Below are 20043 nucleotides of genomic sequence, written 5' to 3' on the forward strand. Positions count from 1 at the left end.
TACAGTGTGGGGGAGAGGGGCTGGTTACAGTGTGGGGGGGGGAGGGGCTGATTACAGTGTGGGGGAGAGGGGCTGGTTACAGTGTGGGGGGGGAGAGGGGCTGGTTACAGTGTGGGGGGGGGAGGGGCTGATTACAGTGTGGGGGAGAGGGGCTGGTTACAGTGTGGGGGGGGAGGGGCTGATTACAGTGTGTGGGGGGGGGGTGGGGAAGAGGGGCTGATTAGGCATGTACTCCTTGGCAGGATGTGACTCGGTGTCCCCCACGGATCTCTACTGGGACCTCAGCTGTAAAACAGGAAGGCAGATTATTTGAACAGCAATAGATTGGGAAAAGGGGAAGTTCAACAAGACCTGGGTGTTCTTGTACACCAGTCGCTGAAGGTAAGCATGCAGGTGCAGCAGGCGGTTAAGAAGGCAAATGGTATGTTGGCCTTCGTAGCGAGAGGGTTTGTGTACAGGAACAAGGATCTCTTGCTGCAGTTGTACAGGGCCTTGGTGAGACCACACCTCGAGTATTGTGTGCAGTTTTGGTCGCCTTACCTGAGGAAGGACGTTCTTGCCATGGAGGGAGTGCAGCGAAGATCCACCAGACTGATACCTGGGATGGCAGGAATGACGTATGAGGAGAGATTGGGTCGATTGGGCTTATACTCGCTGGAGTTTAGAAGAATGAGAGGGGATCTCATTGAAACATAAAATTCTAACAGGACTGGACAGACTCGATGCAGGAAGGATGTTCCCGATGGCCGGGGAGTCCAGAACCAGGGGTCACAGTCTAAGGATAAGGGGTAAGCCATTTAGGACTGAGATGAGGAGGAATTTCTTCACCCAGAGAGTGGTGAACCTGTGGAATTCTCTACCACAGAAGGCAGTTGAGGCCAATTCATTAAATATATTCAAGAAGGAGTTAGATATATTTCTTAAGGCTAAAGGGATCAAGGGATATGGGGAGAAGGCAGGGACAGGGTACTGAATTTGGATGATCAGCCATGATCTCATTGAATGGTGGAGCAGGCTCGAGGGGCCGAATGGCCTACTCCTGCTCCTATCTTCTATGTTTCTATATTACAGTGTGCGTGGGACAGGGAGAGGTGGGTGATAAGTGGCAGGTTACATTCGCGCCACACAAGTGCCAGGCAATGACTATCTCCAACAAGAGAGTCTAACCACCGCCCCTTGACATTCAACTGCATTACCATCGCTGAATCCCCCACCATCAACATCCTGGGGGTCACCATTGACCAGAAACTTAACTGGACCAGCCACATAAATACTGTGGCAACAAGAGCAGGTCAGAGGCTGGGTATTCTGCGGCGAGTGTCTCACCACCGGACTCCCGCAAGCCTTTCCACCATCTATAAGGCACAAGTAAGGAGGGTGATGAAATACTCTCCACTTGCCTGGATGAGTGCAGCTCCAACAACACTCAAGAAGCTCGACACCATCCAGGACAAAGCAGCCCGCTTGATCGGCAGCCCGTCACCACCTTAAACATTCACTCCCTCCACCACCGGCGCACCATGGCTGCAGTGTGTACCATCTACAAGATGCACTGCAGCAACTCGCCAAGGCTTCTTCGACAGCACCTCCCAAACCCGCGACCTCCACCACCTAGAAGGACAAGGGCAGCAGGCACATGGGAACACCACCACCTCCAAGTTCCCCACCGAGTTACACACCATCCTGCCATCGTCACTGGGTGAAAATCCTGGAAATCCCTACTGTGGGAGTACCTTCACCACACAGACTGCAGCGGTTCAAGAAGGCGGCTCACCACCACCTTCTCGAGGGCAATTAGGGATGGGCAATAAATGCTGGGCATGCCAGTGATGCCCACATCCCAGGAACGAATAGAAAAAAGTGTGCTGGGGGCGGGGGGGACAGCGAGAGGGGTCCGACTGAGCTCACATTACATCACCTTACCGTGGATCCCCATAATACCCTGCGACACATCTCTGGCAGTGCGTCCCCTCCGTGTGCTCAGTGCAGTAGCAGTTCCCCGTTGTTCCATCGCAGTCTCCCAGCGCACTCACGCCGTGTCCGTTACAAGCACACTGCCGGCAGCCATCCTGTCCCGTGGCGTTGCCGTGACTCCCGGGACGGCACAGCTCGCACTGCTGCCCCATTGTCCAATCTGGGAGAAGCAGAGTGAACGAACGTCAGTGAGGAGGGAACGGCGAGAATTAGCATCATAGAATCGCACAGCACATCGTGGTAGAGCAATCCGTTCAGTCCCACTCTCCCTCTGCTCTTTCCCCATAGTCCTGTAAATTTCTCATCTTCAAACACACAAACATAGAAGACAGGAACAGGAGTAGGCCATTCGGCCCCTCGAGCCTGCTCCGCCATTCAATGAGACCATGGCTGATCATCCAAATTCAGTACCCTGTCCCTGCTTTCTCCCCATATTCCTTGATCCCTTTAGCCTTAAGAAATATATCTAACTCCTTCTTGAATATATTTAAGAATGAATTGGCCTCAACTGCCTCCTTTGGTAGAGAATTCCACAGGTTCACCACTCTCTGGGTGAAGAAATTCCTCCTCATCTCTGTCCTAAATGGCTTACCCCTTATCCTTAGACTGTGACCCCTGGTTCTGGACTCCCCCACCATCGGGAACATCCTTCCTGCATCTAGTCTGTCTGGTCCTGTTAGAATTTTATAAATTTCAATGAGATCCCCTCTCATTCTTCTAAACTCCAGCGAGTATAAGCCCAATCGGCCCAATCTCTCCTCATACGTCATTCCTGCCATCCCAGGTATCAGTCTGGTGGATCTTCGCTGCACTCTCTCCATGGCAAGAACATCCTTCCTCAGATAAGGCGACCAAAACTGCACACAATACTCAAGGTGTGGTCTCACCAAGGCCCTGTACAACTGCAGCAAGACATCCTTGTTCCTGTATTCAAACCCTCTCGCTATGAAGGCCAACATACCATTTGCCTTCTTAACCGCCTGCTGCACCTGCATGCTTACCTTCAGCGACTGGTGCACAAGGACACCCAGGTCTCGTTGCACTTCCCCTTCTCCCAATCTATTGCCGTTCAAATAATAATCTGTCTTCCTGTTTTTGTCACTGAAGTGGATAACCTCGCCTTTATCCATAGTCACTATTGAATCTGCTTCGCTTTCAGGCAGCACATTCCAGGTCACAACAACTCACTGCGTAAAAGAATTCTCATGTTGCCTCTGGTTCTTTTGCCAATGATCTTAAATCTGTGTTCTCTGGTAACCGACCCTCCTTATTTACTCTATCAAAACCCTTCATGATGTTGAGCACCTCTGATAAATCTCCTCTGCTCCAAGGAGAACAACCCCAGCTTCTCCAGTCTCTCCACGTAACTGAAGTCCCTGGTACCATCCTAGTAAATCTCCTCCGCACCCTCTCCAAGGCCTTGACATCCTTCCTAAAGTGCGGTGCCCAGAATTGAACACAATATTCCAGCTGAGGCCTAACCAGTGTTGAATAAAGGTTTAGCAGAACTTCCTTGATTTTGCATTCTATGCTTGTGTTTATAAACTCAAGGATCCCTTCTCAAGTTATCCTGCCACCTTCTAAGATTTGTGTACATGCACCTGCAGGTCTCTCTGCTCCTGCACCCACTTTTGCATTTGTACCATTTAGTTTCTATTGTTGGCCGTGCACTGGGACACTTATCCAACCCTTACCTTGGCACCGGTCACAGTTACCAATCCCAGTGAGACAGGTGCTGTGGAAGTTACAGCCACAATCGACGTCGCACTCGACGCCAGTCTGATTGAAGGACAGGGCGTTGGAGGTCCAGCCCAGGTCACAGGTACAGGAGTAGTCAGGGGGCCCACTGCACCAGCCGTGTGTACAGTCGTTGTAACACCTGAGCAAAGCAAGCAGAAAGACCCGTGAGTGCTCGAACAGCTCACCATCATAATCAGTTGTGGGCGGTGGAGTCGAATGCAGGGTGGCTAACATGCTCAGTAAGGCGGAGGTGTCAGGTTAATGCAATTTAAGAAGCATCCTGAGGGTTTGCGGAATAATTATAGCTGGTTTGGAGCCAAGGTGTCTGTTTCAGCTGGTATCGTTCTGTTAGGGTGTGATGTTTATAACTGTGCAGAAGTGCCTTACATAAGAACTTGGAGCAGTAGGCCATATGGCCCCTCCGGCCTGCTCCAGTAGGCCATACGGTCCCTCAAGCCTGCTCCAGGAGTAGGTCACACGGCCCCTCGGGCCTGCTCCAGGAGTAGGTCACACGGCCCCGCTCCAGGAGTAGGTCACACGGCCCCTCGGGCCTGCTCCAGGAGTGAGCCACACGGCCCCTCGGGCCTGCTCCAGGAGTGAGCCACACGGCCCCCTCGGGCCTGCTCCAGGAGTGAGCCACACGGCCCCTCGGGCCTGCTCCAGGAGTGAGCCACACGGCCCCTCGGGCCTGCTCCAGGAGTGAGCCACACGGCCCCTCGGGCCTGCTCCAGGAGTGAGCCACACGGCCCCTCGGGCCTGCTCCAGGAGTGAGCCACACGGCCCCTCGGGCCTGCTCCAGGAGTGAGCCACACGGCCCCTCGGGCCTGCTCCAGGAGTGAGCCACACGGCCCCTCGGGCCTGCTCCAGGAGTGAGCCACACGGCCCCTCGGGCCTGCTCCAGGAGTGAGCCACACGGCCCCTCGGGCCTGCTCCAGGAGTAGGCCATACGGCCCCTCCGGCCTGCTCCAGTAGGCCATACGGCCCCTCCGGCCTGCTCCAGTAGGCCATACGGCCCCTCCGGCCTGCTCCAAGAGTAGGCCATACGGCCCCTCGAGCCTGCTCCACATACGGCCCCTCGCGCCTACTCCAGGAGTAGGTCATACGGCCCCTCGAGCCTGCTCCAGGAGTAGGTCATACGGCTCCTCTGGCCTGCTCCAGGAGTAGGTCATACGGCCCCTCGGGCCTGCTCCAGGAGTAGGCCATTCAGCCACTCGAGCCTGCTCCAGGAGTAGGTCATACGGCCCCTCGGGCCTGCTCCAGGAGTAGGCCATTCAGCCACTTGAGCCTGCACCAGGAGTAGGCCATACAACCCCTTGGGCCTGCTCCAGGCGTAGGCCATACGGCCCCTCGAGCCTGCTCCGCCATTCAAAAGATCATGGCTGATCTTCGAACTCAACTCCACTTTCCTGCCCCATCCCCATATCTCTTGATTCCTTAAGTGACCAAAAATCTATCGATCTCTGTCTTGAATATACTCAATGACTGAGCATCCACAGCCCTCTGGGGGAAGAGAATTCCAAAGATTCACAACCCTCCGAGTGAAGAAATTGCTCCTCATCTCTGTCTTAAATGGCCGACCTCTTATCCTGAGACTATGCTCCCTAGTTCTAGACTCTCCAGCCAGGGGAAACAGCCTCTCAGGATCTACCCTGTCAAGCCCTCTTTTTATATGTTTCAATAAGATCACCTCTCATTCTGGTGAGAGGTGATCTTATTGAAACATATAAAAACCTCACAGGGAGCAGCGAGGCGAGGTGAGGCGGAGCCCGGCTTAAAAACCGGCTCCACCAACGAGGCCCGACCACAGGGAGCAGTGAGGCGAGGTGAGGCGGAGCCCGGCTTAAAAACCGGCTCCACCAACGAGGCCCGACCACAGGGAGCAGCGAGGCGAGGTGAGGCGGAGCCCGGCTTAAAAACCGGCTCCACCAACAAGGCCCGACCACAGGGAGCAGCGAGGCGAGGTGAGGCGGAGCCCGGCTTAAAAACCGGCTCCACCAACAAGGCCCGACCACAGGGAGCAGCGAGGCGAGGTGAGGCGGAGCCCGGCTTAAAAACCGGCTCCACCAACGAGGCCCGACCACAGGGAGCAGCGAGGTGAGGCGGAGCCCGGCTTAAAAACCGGCTCCACCAATGAGGCCCGACCACAGGGAGCAGCGAGGCGAGGTGAGGCGGAGCCCGGCTTAAAAACCGGCTCCACCAACGAGGCCCGACCACAGGGAGCAGCGAGGCATACCAAATCAACAGCAGAGGAGAGAGGTAAAAAGTAATCAGAGTGTGACGTCACCAGGGAGCAGGTAAGTGATTGGTTGGTGAGTATTTCTCTTGTTTAAACTTTAACTCTGTAGTTTATAGTTACTAGGGTCTTTTCTGGTGTAGCAGGGACTGTTGGTAGACTATACAAGCGCCTTAGAGATATTTTTAATTGGTGATAGTAAATTAATTTAAATTAAGTAAAGGGAAGGTCATGCCAGGTGACGCCAGCCCCGTGATATGCTCCTCTTGCTCTATGTGGGAATTCAGGGACCCCGGTGCCCCTGATGACCACGTGTGCCAGAGATGCATCCATCTGCAGCTACTAGCAGACCGCATTGAGGCGCTGGAGCTGCGGGTGGATGGGTTGTGGAGCATTCACGATGCTGAGAGGGTCGTGGATAGCATGTTTAGTGAGTTGGTCACACCGCAGGGAAGGGCTGCACAGGAAGACAGGAAATGGGTGACCACCAGGCGGAGCAATAGAAGCAGGCAGGTAGTGTAGGAGACCCCGGTGACCATTCCCCTCTCAAACAAGTATACCGCTTTGGATACTGTTGAGGGGGATGACTCACCAGGGGAAGGCAGCAGCAGCCAACTTCCTGGCACTGGGGGTGCTCCTGCTGCCCAGGAAGGGGGGAAAAAGAGTGGGAGAGCAATAGTGGTAGGGGATTCTATAGTAAGGGGAACAGATAGGCGTTTCTGTGGCCGTAGACGTGAATCCAGGATGGTTTGTTGCCTCCCTGGTGCCAGGGTCAAGGATATCACTGAGCGGCTGCAGGGCATTCTGGAGGGGGAGGGTGAACAGCCAGAGGTCGTGGTCCACATTGGTACCAACGACATAGGTAAAAAGAGGGATGAGGTCCTGCAGCAAGAATTTAGGGAGCTAGGTGAAGGATTAAAGAGCAGGATCTCTGGATTACTCCCGGTGCCACGTGCTAGTGGGTATAGAAATAGGAAGATAGAACAGATGAATGCGTGGCTAAAGGGATGGTGCAGGGGGGAGGGCTTTAGTTTCCTGGATCACTGGGTCTGCTTCTGGGAAAGGTGGGACTTGTACAAGTCGGACGGTTTACACCTGAACCAGAGGGGAACCAATATCCTTGCGGGGAGGTTTGCTAGCACTGCTGGGGGGGGGTTTAAACTAACTTGGCAGGGGGATGGGGTACAGAGTGGAGCTATAGTAGGGGGTGATTTACAGCCAAATACAGAGGAAAAAACAAGTCAGCTGGGAAGGCAGAGCAAATATGTGAAGGCAAAAGGGAATATGGCAGGGCTGGAAGGCATTTATTTTAATGCACGGAGTCTTGCAAATAAGGTGGATGAACTGAAGTTGTTGTTGAACACATGGGAGTACGATATTGTTGCTATCACGGAGACATGGTTGAGGGAGGGTCAGGACTGGCAGCTCAATATTCCGGGGTATAGAATCTTCAGGCGAGACAGAGGGGGGTGTAAAAGGGGAGGGGGTGTTGCAATATTAATTAAGGAGTCAATTACTGCTGTAAGGAGGGATGATATATTAGCGGGTTCCTCTAATGAGGCCATAGGGGTAGAACTTAAAAACAAAAAGGGGGCAAGCACTTTGCTGGGAGTGTACTATAGGCCCCCAAACAGTCAGGGGGAGATAGAGGAACAGATATGTAGGCAAATTTCAGAGAAGTGTGAAAATAATAGGGTAATAATAGTGGGGGATTTCAACTTCCCCAATATAAATTGGGATAGTCAGAGTGTGAAAGGCTTAGAGGGTGCAGAATTCTTAAAGTGCATCCAGGAGAGCTTTTTGAGCCAACATGTAGAAAGTCCTACAAGAGAGGGGGCGATACTGGACCTAATTCTGGGGAATGTAGCCGGGCAAGTGGTGGAAGTATCAGTAGGAGAGCATTTTGGCGACAGTGACCATAATTCGGCGAGATTTAAGGTGGTCATGGAAAAAGACAAAGACGGCCCAGAAATAAGGGTTCTAAATTGGGGGAAGGCCGATTTTTAATATGATAAGGCAGGATCTGGCCAAAGTGGACTGGGAGCAGCTACTTATAGGAAAATCCACATCAAAACAGTGGGAGACTTTCAGAAGGGAAATAGAGAGAGTACAACGCCAACATGTTCCTGTAAAGGTCAAGGGTGGGACCAACAAGCAAAGGGAACCTTGGATGACAAGGGATATACAAAAATGCATTAGAAATAAAAGGGGGGCTTTTGGCAGTTACAAAAGACTAAAGACGGAAGAAGCCCTAGAGGAGTATAAAAAGTGCAGGGGCATACTTAAAAAAGAAATTAGGAGGGCGAGGAGGGGCCATGAAATAACACTGGCGAGCAAAATAAAGGAAAATCCTAAGATGTTTTATAAGTATATTAAGGGCAAGAGGATAACCAGGGAAAGGGTAGGGCCCATTAGGGACCAAAGTGGCAATCTGTGTGTAGAGCCAGATGATGTAGGCAGGGTTTTAAATGAATTTTTTGCATCTGTGTTCACTATGGAGAAAGACGATGCAGACATAGAAATCGGGCAAGGGGACTGTGACATACTTGAACATATTAGCATCGAGAGGGAGGAGGTGCTAGCGGTTTTAGCAGGCCAAAAAGTGGATAAATCCCCAGGCCCGGACGAGATGTATCCCAGGCTGCTGTGGGAGGCAAAGGAGGAGATTGCAGGGGCTCTGACACAAATTTTCAGAACCTCTCTGGCCACAGGGGGTGTACCAGAGGACTGGAGAACAGCTAATGTAGTACCATGAAACAAGAAGGGTAGCAGGGATAAACCAGGGAATTACAGGCCAGTGAGCCTAACATCTGTGGTAGGGAAATTATTGGAAAAAATTCTGAGGGACAAAATTAGTCTCCACTTGGAGAGGCAAGGATTAATCGGGGATAGTCAGCATGGCTTTGTCAAGGGTAAATCATGTCTGACAAATCTGATTGAATTTTTCGAGGGGGTGACTAGGGGGGTGGATGAGGGAAATGCTGTGGATGTGGTTTACATGGACTTCAGTAAAGCTTTTGACAAAGTCCCGCATAGGAGACTGGTCAAGAAGGTAAGAGCCCATGGGATCCAGGGTGCCTTGGATCCTAAACTGGTTGAGTGGCAGGAGGCAGAGGGTGATGGTCGAAGGTTGCTTTTGTGACTGGAAGCCTGTGTCCAGTGGGGTACCTCAGGGATCGGTGCTGGGTCCCTTGTTGTTTGTGATCTACATAAATGATTTGGATGAGAATGTAAAAGGTATGATCAGTAAGTTCGCAGATGACACGAAAATTGGTGGGGTGGTAAATTGCGAGGAGGAAAGCCTTAGGCTACAGGACGATATAAACGGGTTGGTCAGATGGGTGGAAAAGTGGCAAATGGAATTTAACCCTGAAAAGTGCGGGGTGATGCATTTTGGACGGACAAATAAGGCAAGGGAATACACAATGAGTGGTAGGACCCTAGGAAGTACAGAGGGTCAGAGGGACCTTGGTGTACATGTACATAGATCCCTGAAGGCAGCGGAACAGGTAGATAAGGTGGTTAAAAAGGCATATGGGATACTTGCCTTCATTAGCCGAGGCATAGAATATAAGAGCAGGGAGGTTATGATGGAGCTGTACAAAACGCTGGTGAGGCCACAGCTGGAGTACTGTGTGCAGTTCTGGTCGCCTCACTATAGGAAGGATGTGATTGCTTTGGAGAGGGTGCAGAGAAGGTTCACCAGGATGTTACCTGGGATGGAGCGCCTCAGCTATGAAGAAAGACTAAACAGGCTGGGGTTGTTTTCCTTGGAGCAAAGAAGGCTGAGGGGGGACCTGATTGAGGTGTACAAAATGATGAGGGGCATAGATAGGGTAGACAAAGAGGAACTTTTCCCCTTAGTAGGGGGGTCAATAACAAGGGGGCATAGATTCAGGGTAAAGGGCAGGAGATTTAGAGGGGATTTGAGGAGGAACTTTTTCACCCAGAGGGTGGTTGGAATGTGGAACTCAATGCCTAAAAGGGTGGTAGAGGCAGGAACCCTCACAACATTCAAGAAGCATTTGGATGAGCACTTGAAATGCCATTGCATACAAGGCTATGGACCAAATGCTGGAAAATGGGATTAGACTGGACAGGGATGGATGGGCGGCGCAGACACGATGGGCCGAAGGGCCTCTTTCTGTGCTGTAAAACTCTATGACTCTATGACTCATTCTTCTAAACCGCAGAGAATATAGGCCTGGTCTCCTCAATCTCTCCTCATAGGACAACCCTCTCATCCCAGGAATCAATCTAGTGATCCTTCATTGCACTCCCTCTAAGGCAAGTAGGTCCTTCCTTAGATAAGAAGACCAAAACTGTGCACAGTACTCCAGGTGTGGTCTCACCAAATCCCTGTATAATTGCAGTAAGACTTCCTTATTGTTATACTCCAACCCCCTTGCAATTAAGGCTTGTGGTAAACCACTGTTTGTATTCCTGTTTGTATTCCACTGTGTACATGCCTGGACATGCCTCGGCTGACTCCTCCCACAGGTCCTAGTATAAAGGTGACTGCTCCCCAGCCCTTGGTATCCTGGACCGGTCGACCACTCGAGGCAGACCTCCATTCTGTTGTTAATAAAAGCCTTTAGTTACTCTTCTAACTCTCAGTCTTTTATGAGTAATTGATAGCGCATCAATTTTATTAACAACATTTTTATAATGGAGAAGATCCTCACACCAGCATGCCTGGACTTAGATCATCGGGAGGCGGACTCATCCACCAAGTTTACTCACTGGCTTAAGTGTTTCGAAAAATTCCTGACCGCCTCCGAAGCAATCAAATCGGACGAGGACAAACTGGATGTCCTGACCTCCAAAGTGAACCACCGAGTGTACTCGGTCATCCAAGACGCGACCTCGTACGCGGATGCTATCAAGCTCCTCAAGGACCAGTACACGCGCCCAGTGAACGAAGTGTACGCCAGGCACCTCCTGGGGAGTCGTAAACAACAACCTGGGGAATCGACCGTGGAATACCTTCAGGCACTGTCTGTGCTTGGCCGGGCCTGTGGTTGTAAGGATGTAAAGGCCGCCGTGTACACAGAGGAACTTATCCGGGACGCTTTTGTAGCGGGCCACAGATCCAATTACACACGACAGCGACTGTTGGAGCAGAGTACCCTCGACCTCAACAAGGCCTCTGAACTCGCACTATCGTTGGATGCAGCCTACCAGGGCATGGATGCCTACTCCTCTGCACCGTGGACGCCGCGGGGAATGACAGCCTGGGACACGGTAGGACCGCCTCATAGCGCCGTGCCACCCCAGCCACACCCCAACAACGGCCCAACTACCGCAGCAGTGTCCCAAGGCCAGACAGCAGTGCCCCAAGGCCAGAAATGCTACTTCTGTGGCCAGGCAAAACACCCCAGAGCGCGCTGCCCGGCGAAAAATGCGATCTGCTCGGGCTGCCGGAAGAAGGGACACTACGCTAGCATCTGCAGGGCCAAAGCCACCCCGAACCCCAGCAGCGCCGCGTGTGGGCCATGCGGGCCGCCATTTTGGACCTCCCCGGCCGTGTGCGAATCACCGGTACAGCAGCCATTTTGGACGCCTCCAGCCACATGGGGATCATGGACGCCGCCATCTTGGACGACAGCCGGGACGCAGCAGGCCCCCGACACCGCCTCATCTGATACCCGCAGCGACACACCGACCCCTACGCTGGCATCCGTTACACTGGACCAAGCGAGACCGCACCAACTGGCCAGTTCCACAATGGACATTAAGGTAAATGGTCACGATACAATCTGCCTTTTTGACTCTGGGAGCACGGAGAGCTTCATCCACCCCGACACGGTGCGGCGTTGCTCTCTCCCAGTCCTGCCTGCGCAACAGCGAATTTCTATGGCCTCCGAGTCCCAGTCGGCGGACATCGGCGGCTACTGCGTGGTGACACTCGTAGTAGACGGGACCGTGTACGATCATTTTAAACTTCTGGTCCTGCCTGACCTCTGCGCTGCCGTCCTGCTGGGGTTAGATTTTCAGTGCCACCTTAAAAGTGTTACGATGGCGTACGGTGGACCCCTACCCCCACTCACAGTCCGCAGCCAGCAGCTTCCAAATTGCCCGCCGCGCACCAGGTGCAACCTCTCCACACTCAGAGTCACCCCCCCACCACTGTTTGCTAACCTCACCCCCGACTGTAAGCCCATCGCCACAAAGAGCAGGCGATACAGTGCCGGGGACAGGGTTTTCATTAAAACCGAAGTGGAGCAGCTCCTGAAAGAAGGGATTATTGAGGGCAGCACCAGCCCCTGGCGAGCCCAGGTTGTGGTCGTTAAGACCAGCGAGAAGCAGCGCCTGGTCATCGACTACAGCCAGACAATAAATCGCTACACCCTGCTGGACGCCTACCCACTCCCCCGTATAGCTGATATGGTCAACCAGATCGCGCAGTACCGCGTCTTCTCGACCATTGACCTGAAATCAGCGTACCACCAGCTCCCCATCCGCCCTGAGGACCGCCAGTACACTGCCTTTGAGGCAAACGGCCGCCTCTATCACTTCCTTAGGGTTCCATTTGGCGTCACCAACGGGGTCTCCATCTTCCAAAGGGAGATGGACCGGATGGTAGATCAAAATGCGTTGCAGGCCACTTTCCCATATCTGGACAATGTGACCATCTGCGGCCGTGACTTGCAGGACCATGACGCAAACCTCGAAAAATTCCTCCGCACCGCCCAACTCCTAAACATGACATTTCACAAGGAGAAGTGCATATTCCGCACAAACCGCCTCGCCATCCTTGGCTGTGTTGTGGAACACGGAGTCATCGGCCCCGACCCCGACCGGATGCGTCCCCTTATGGAACTTCCACTGCCCCACTGCCTCAAGGCCCTGAAGAGGTGCCTAGGGTTTTTCTCCTATTACGCCCAGTGGGTCCCCTACTATGCGGACAAGGCCCGTCCGCTGATCAAGTCCACCTCTTTTCCCTTGACGGCAGAGGCCCGCTTAGCCTTCCACCGTATCAAGGAGGACATTGCCAAAGCCACCATGCACGCAGTGGACGAATCCATCCCCTTCCAGGTGGAAAGCGACGCGTCCGACTTTGCCCTGGCCGCTACCCTCAATCAGGCGGGGAGACCCGTGGCCTTCTTTTCACGAACCCTCCAAGGCCCGGAGACCAGACACTCCGCTGTTGAGAAGGAGGCCCAGGCGATTGTGGAGGCTGTGCGTCATTGGAGGCACTACCTGGCCGGAAAACGGTTTACCCTGCTCACTGACCAGCGTTCAGTTGCTTTTATGTTTAACAACAAGCAGAGGGGCAAAATCAAAAATGACAAGATCTTGAGGTGGAGAATCGAACTTTCCACCTACAACTACGAGATCTTGTACCGGCCCGGGAAGCTAAATGAACCCCCGGATGCGCTATCGCGTGGCACCTGCGCCAGCGCGCAGATCGATAGACTACGGGTCCTCCACAATGACCTCTGCCACCCGGGGGTCACCAGGTTCTTCCACCTCATCAAGGCCCGCAACCTGCCTTACTCTATTGAGGAGGTCAGGACCATGACCAGGAACTGCCAAGTCTGCGCTGAGTGCAAACCACACTTTTATAGACCAGACAGGGCCCACCTGATAAAAGCCACTCGCCCCTTCGAGCGCCTGAGCGTTGATTTTAAAGGGCCTCTCCCCTCCTCCGACCGCAATGTGTACTTCCTCAATATTATTGATGAGTACTCCCGTTTCCCGTTCGCCTTCCCCTGCCCGGACATGACCAGTGCCACGGTCATTAAATGTCTGAACAACCTCTTCACCCTGTTCGGCTTCCCCAGCTATATCCATAGCGACCGGGGCTCATCGTTTATGAGCGACGAACTCCGTCAGTACCTGCTAACTAGGGGTATTGCCACAAGCAGGACCACCAGTTACAACCCCCGGGGGAACGGACAGGTGGAAAGAGAAAATGCGACAGTTTGGAAGGCCGTCCTGCTAGCCTTAAAGTCAAGGGGCCTTCCAACCTCCCGCTGGCAGGATGTGCTCCCCGATGCGCTCCACTCTATTCGGTCACTGCTCTGCACTGCCACTAACGCCACCCCTCATGAGAAAATGTTCGTCTTCCCAAGGAAGTCCACATCAGGGACATCGCTACCGCCATGGCTGACGTCCCCAGGGCCGGTCCTACTGAGAAGACACGTGAGGACCCATAAAACGGACCCCCTGGTCGAGAGGGTCGACCTCCTCCACGCCAACCCCCAGTATGCTTACATCGCATACCCGGACGGGCGGGAGGACACAGTCTCCATAAGAGACCTTGCACCCTCGGGGACCGCAGTAACCCACTACCCACTACCACCCCCCCCCACGATCCGATATCCAGCCCCAGCAGACGGCAGGCCTGGGCCCCGCGACCCGCTCGACATCTACGAGGACGACACGCCTGTGCCACAGCCTACGCTGGACTCGACGCCGGAAGCTTCACTACCCCTGCCGTCGCCACGCCGATCACAGCGGCAGACAAGACCTCCGGAGAGACTCCAATACACTAACTTTTAATACACTTCACCCCGCCGGACTCAATTTTAAACAAGGGGTGAATGTGGTAAACCACTGTTTGTATTCCTGTTTGTCCTGTTTGTATTCCACTGTGTACATGCCTGGACATGCCTCGGCTGACTCCTCCCACAGGTCCTAGTATAAAGGTGACTGCTCCCCAGCCCTTGGTATCCTGGACCGGTCGACCACTCGAGGCAGACCTCCATTCTGTTGTTAATAAAAGCCTTTAGTTACTCTTCTAACTCTCAGTCTTTTATGAGTAATTGCTAGCGCATCAAGGCTACCATACCATTTGTCTTCCTAATTGCTTGCTGTACCTGCATGTTAACTTTCCATGATTTGTGTACAAGGACACCCAGGTTCTCATCTTTTAAATAAAAATTCTACTTTTCTATTCTTCCTACCAAAGTTACCCCACATTATACTCCATCTGCCACCTTATTTCCCACTCACTTAACCTGTCTATATCCCTTTGCAGGCTCTTTGTGTCCTCCTCACAGCTTACTTTCCCACCTAGTTTTGTATCATCAGCAAACTTGGACACATTACATTCGGTCCCTTCAACTAAGTCATTGATATAGATTGCAAATAACTGAGGCCCAAGCACTGATCCTTGCGGCACCCCACTAGTTACAACCTGCCAACCCGAAAAAGACCTATTTATTCCTACTCTCCATTTACTGTCCGTTAACCAATCCTCAATCCAAGTTAATTTATTACCCCCAATCCCATAAGCCTTAATTTTGTGCAACAACCACTTGTGTGGCTCCTTATCGAATGCCTTTGATGTAATGTATGTACCTTTAAGGGGGGGGAACTACTTTCTACAGCTCATGTATACTGTAGTACCGGCAGTGACCACACCTGTATAGAAACATAGAAGATAGGTGCAGGAGTAGGCCACTCGGCCCCTCGAGCCTGCACCGCCATTTAATGCGATCATGGCTGATCATCCAAATTCAGTACCCTGTCCCTGCCTTCTCCCCATATCCCTTCAGCTTTAAGAAATTGTTGTTGATGGCTCCAAGTTCTGGTCTCTTCCCCCCCCCACCCCCCCCCCCCACTCCAACTCAGTACCCTGTCCCTGCCTTCTCCCCATATCCCTTTAGCCGTAAGAAATTGTTGTTGATGGCTCCAAGTTCTGGTCCCACCCCAGCACAAGTGGAGACATCTTCTCTACGGATTGAAGCCCTTTCTATAATTTGACAAGACTTGAATCAGGTCAGCCTGCTCAGCCTTTCTCTTGGTGAATACCAATATTAGACAGTGGTGGGTACTGGCTCCGGCCGTATATAACGCTGAGCAGTAATCTGTTGTTTCAGTTGCAGTTTGAACCACGTTGAGAAACTGCTGAATCGTTCCCTGCAGTCTGTTGTCTGATTATTGAAGGACACAACATTAAGATACACGGACCTAACATTGGCGACGAGGCAGATTCGAACCTACCTGCAACTCTATCACCTCCCAGGGATTCGCTCCTGGAGAACAGTGGAAGAAGGTCGAGTCCAGAAGCACGGGCGTCGACCACGGGCAACCGCCCAGTCATCCAGCGGAGATTTGAGCATCGCAGGGGAGGCTGTCGAGAGCCAGGCTTGGCTTTCCAGTCACGGTGGTCCAGCGAAACGGGCTGGCAACAGGTACTGCGCAGACCCTTCCCGGACAGCGGCGGGCTAGAGCCCGACCGAGCAGCACAGAAAAAGGCCAAGCAGCGTCGATGGGGGAGAGAGGGCAGAGCACACAGGGCGCAGCCGGTGTTCAGGACCGAGCGGCGTCAACGGGGGAGAGAGACGAGAGAGAGCAGAGCGCAGCCGGTGTTCAAGGGCCGAGCAGCATCAACGGGGGAGAGGCGCACGCAGGAAAACACGAGGCGCTGCCATTGCCACGAGGACCGCAGAGAGCGGCGTTGGCAGCAGCGCAGGAGCAGCGCATGAAACCCACAGGGCGTTGCCATTTGCCACGAGGACCGCTGAGAGCGGCATTGGCAGCAGCGCGGGAGACGCCATTTTAAGCCGCAGCGGGGAAGAAAGGAAAGCGCGGGAGACGCCATTTTAAGCCAGTCTAACCACACCCAAAAATGCCGAAGAGTGGCAGTATCACAGCGTTCGACAATGAAGTCGAAGATTGGACGACATATGTCGAACGCATAGAAGTATACTGCAAGGCGAATGAAGTGCCAGATGACAAGCGCTGGTATTGTTGAATTCAATGGGTGCAAAAACGTATGGCTTACTACGAAACCTAGTAACCCCAGAGAAGCCAGTAGAAAAGGATTTTGAAAACATAGTGTCAATCCTACAGGACCACTTAAAACCCACACCGCTGCTGATAGCAGAAAGATTTAAGTTTCACAAAAGGAACCAGCATAAAGATGAAAGTAATGCTGAGTATTTAACGGAACTGCGCAAGCTATCGAAACACTGCCAGTTTGGAACGGGACTAGCAGATACCTTAAGGGACAAGTTTGTGTGTGGGCTTCAAAGTGAAGGAACCCAGAAACGGCTTTCATCTGAAAAGGACCTAAGGCTGGAAAAGGCTTTCAGCATTGCGGTATCATATGAAGCAGCACGGGGCGCTGCAGAGATACAACAGAGACCGCAAGAATATGGCACAAACGAAATGTCATATGGAACAGAGAAGTGCTATCGCTGTGGCAGAACAACACACGACCAGAATGATTGCTGGTTCAAACACAAAGTGTGCAGACAGTGTGGAAAAGTAGGATACATAGCACGAGTCTGCAGGTCGGGAAAGAAAACCAGCAATAAGAAACCTACCAAAGGAAAGTACAAGAAGGTACATAAGATAACGGAGAATAGTTCAGACGAACAAAAGAGTGATAACGACTCCGAAAGCAGGGAACCGAGTTGTCTGAAACTACATAATGTGATCACAACGGAGGATCACCGAACCATTTGGGTCACTCTCAAGATAGCAGGAGTCCAGGTAAAGATGGAATTGGACACAGGATCAGCTCTAACAGTCATAAACCGACGGGACTACGAGCGGCTATTCTCACACATACCCTTGAGACACAAAAATTATTTTGAAGACGTACACGGGGCAAAAAGTCTACCCCAAAGGAAAAATAAGGGTGACCGTTATATATAACGGTAAGGAAACACCAAAACTAGACCTGTATGTATTGCAAGATGGAGGACCACCATTACTGGGACGTGAATGGATCCGGAAAATACAATTGGATTGGCATTCCATACAGGCACTGACTGTGGCTGACAAAAGGGATGACGACGTCACACCTGGGCGGCTGTCAAAGATCCTAACTGATGCGGAAGAAGTGTTCCAGCAAGGACTCGGAACACTAAAAGGCCTGACAGCGACGATTAAAATTGAAGAAAACGCAAGCCCAAAATTTTTTAAGGCCAGACCGGTACCTTATGCGATCCGCCCAGCCGTCGAAGCAGAGCTGGAGAGTCTGGAATGTTCAGGTGTACTGTCCAAGGTAGACTGGAGCGAGTGGGCTACACCCATCGTCCCTGTGATGAAAAAGTCGTTGAGCACACGCCTGGGGAACCAAGGAAGGTTCGCATCTGTGGGGACTTTAAGGTAACAGTGAACCCGGTCCTTCACACCGTACAATATCCACTTCCGCGGATTTAAGATATTTTCGCCTCGCTATCTGGAGGGAAACGCTTCACTAAGATTGATCTGGCCCAGGCGTATCTGCAAATGGAGGTAGAAGAAGCATCAAAAAAATACCTCACAATCAACACCCGTAAAGGTCTCTACCAATACAACCGGCTGGTATTCGGGGTTGCATCAGCTCCGGCTATTTGGCAGAGGGCAATGGAACAAGTCCTGCAAGGGATCCCAGGGACCCAGTGTTATTTGGACGACATCCTGGTCATGGGTGAAAATGACAGTGATCACCTTGCCAACCTGGAGCAGGTGCTCACTAGATTGCAGGAATATGGGCTCCGAGCTAACCGCCCCAAATGCGAGTTTTTTAGAAAACAGATCTCGTATTGTGGCCACGCTATCGATAAAGAGGGGTTACATAAGTCCCCAGAGAAGATTGAGGCAGTAGTCAAGGCTCCAGCACTGGAAAATGTGTCACAACTGAGGTCGTTCCTCGGGCTGGTAAACTACTACCATAAGTTCTTGCCAAATTTGTCTACAATACTACACCCACTGAACACCCTGCTGCAAACTGGGGTGCCATGGAAGTGCAGTGACGAATGTAGACGAGCTTTCCAGAAGAGCAAAACACTAATCACATCGAAAGAGGTATTGGCCCATTACAACCTTACAACAGCATTTCCAATTCGGTTGGCATGTGATGCGTCACCTTACGGCATTGGAGCGGTGCTGTCGCACAAATTCTCGGACGGCTCAGAGAGGCCAATAGCCTTTGCGTCACGATCACTAACCTCAGCCGAGCATAACTACGCCCAGATTGACAGGGAGGCCCTCAGCCTAGTGTGGGGAATGAAAAAGTTCAATCACTATCTGCACGGGCAGAAATTCACCTTGCTGACTGATCACCAGCCTCTTGTCTCCATTTTTAATCCGAAGAAGGGCGTTCCGGTGATGACTGCGCAACGACTACAAAGATGGTCACTTTTTCTAGGGGCACACCACTATGAGTTGAATATAAGGGCACGAAACAGCATGGAAATGCTGATGGGCTATCACGCCTGCCACTGCCTACTGCGGAGGAAGCACCAGCAGTGGATCCTGTCGAAATATTCCATTCGACTATAGTTGAATACCTACCGGTAACTAACGCTTGTATCGAAAAGGAAACCCGAAATGACCCGACACTATCTCGGGTATATGATTTGACGGTGAAGGGATGGCCAGCACATGGCGACTCACTGTTGCCAGCATTCTCGACAAGGAGAGAACAGCTGTCAGTGTGCCTGGGGACCTTGATGTGTGGATCCCGAGTGGTAATTCCACCCAAGTTAAGGGATAGAGTGCTCAATGAACTTCATGAGGGTCATCTGGGAGGGGTAAAAATGAAAAGCCTAGCCAGGGCTTGTGTGGTGGCCGGGAATCGATAAACAAATCGAGGACCTGACCAAGAGCTGCTCAGGATGCCAGAAAGTCCAAAATGCACCACCACAGGCCCCTCTCCACCCATGTGTTGGTGTAGGGGTTACGGGGATCGGGTGGGACATGTGTCGGTGCAGGCTCGATGGGCCGAAATGGCCTCTATCTGCACTGTGGGGTTTCTGTGATTTCATGGGAGTGGCCCTCATCTCCATGGCAACGGGTGCATATTGATTTTGCTGGTCCATTCATGGACTCAATGTTTTTAATAGCCGTGGATGCGCACTCGAAATGGCCTGAGGTCATCAAAATGTCCTCCACCGCCACGGAGAAAGCTATTGCAGTCCTACGGACCATTTTTGCCAGGAATGGCTTGCCAGAACAGAGTTGCTCCAACAACGGCCCACAGTTTGTGTCCGAAGAGTTCCGGAGGTTCTTGAAAAAGAATGGGGTAAGGCATTACACATCCACCCCGTATCATCCAGCCACAAATGGATTGGCTGAGAGGTTCGTACAAACCTTTAAGAAGGCAATAAAGGCTATGTACAATGACAACATTCCGCTGCAGCACAAGG

At 52.3% G+C, this 20043-nt stretch overlaps 1 protein-coding gene across 1 annotated transcript in view; it reads right to left on the reverse strand.

Moving 5' to 3' along the window:
• megf8 (multiple EGF-like-domains 8) overlaps positions 1-20043 on the reverse strand; it is a 93079-nt gene that overhangs the window by 38898 nt on the left and 34138 nt on the right. Inside the window, exons 10-12 of the mRNA XM_086002419.1 lie at positions 3669-3853; positions 1924-2134; positions 1327-1355 (exon numbers count right to left, since the gene is read on the reverse strand). Of these exons, the coding sequence (XP_085858545.1) occupies positions 1327-1355; positions 1924-2134; positions 3669-3853 (425 nt within the window). The remainder of the gene's footprint in view (positions 1-1326; positions 1356-1923; positions 2135-3668; positions 3854-20043) is intronic.

The sequence above is a fragment of the Somniosus microcephalus genome, chromosome 12 (genome assembly GCF_052327205.1).
Source record: "Somniosus microcephalus isolate GS21.2 chromosome 12, FLI_Smic_1.0, whole genome shotgun sequence".
Lineage (NCBI taxonomy): Eukaryota > Metazoa > Chordata > Chondrichthyes > Squaliformes > Somniosidae > Somniosus > Somniosus microcephalus.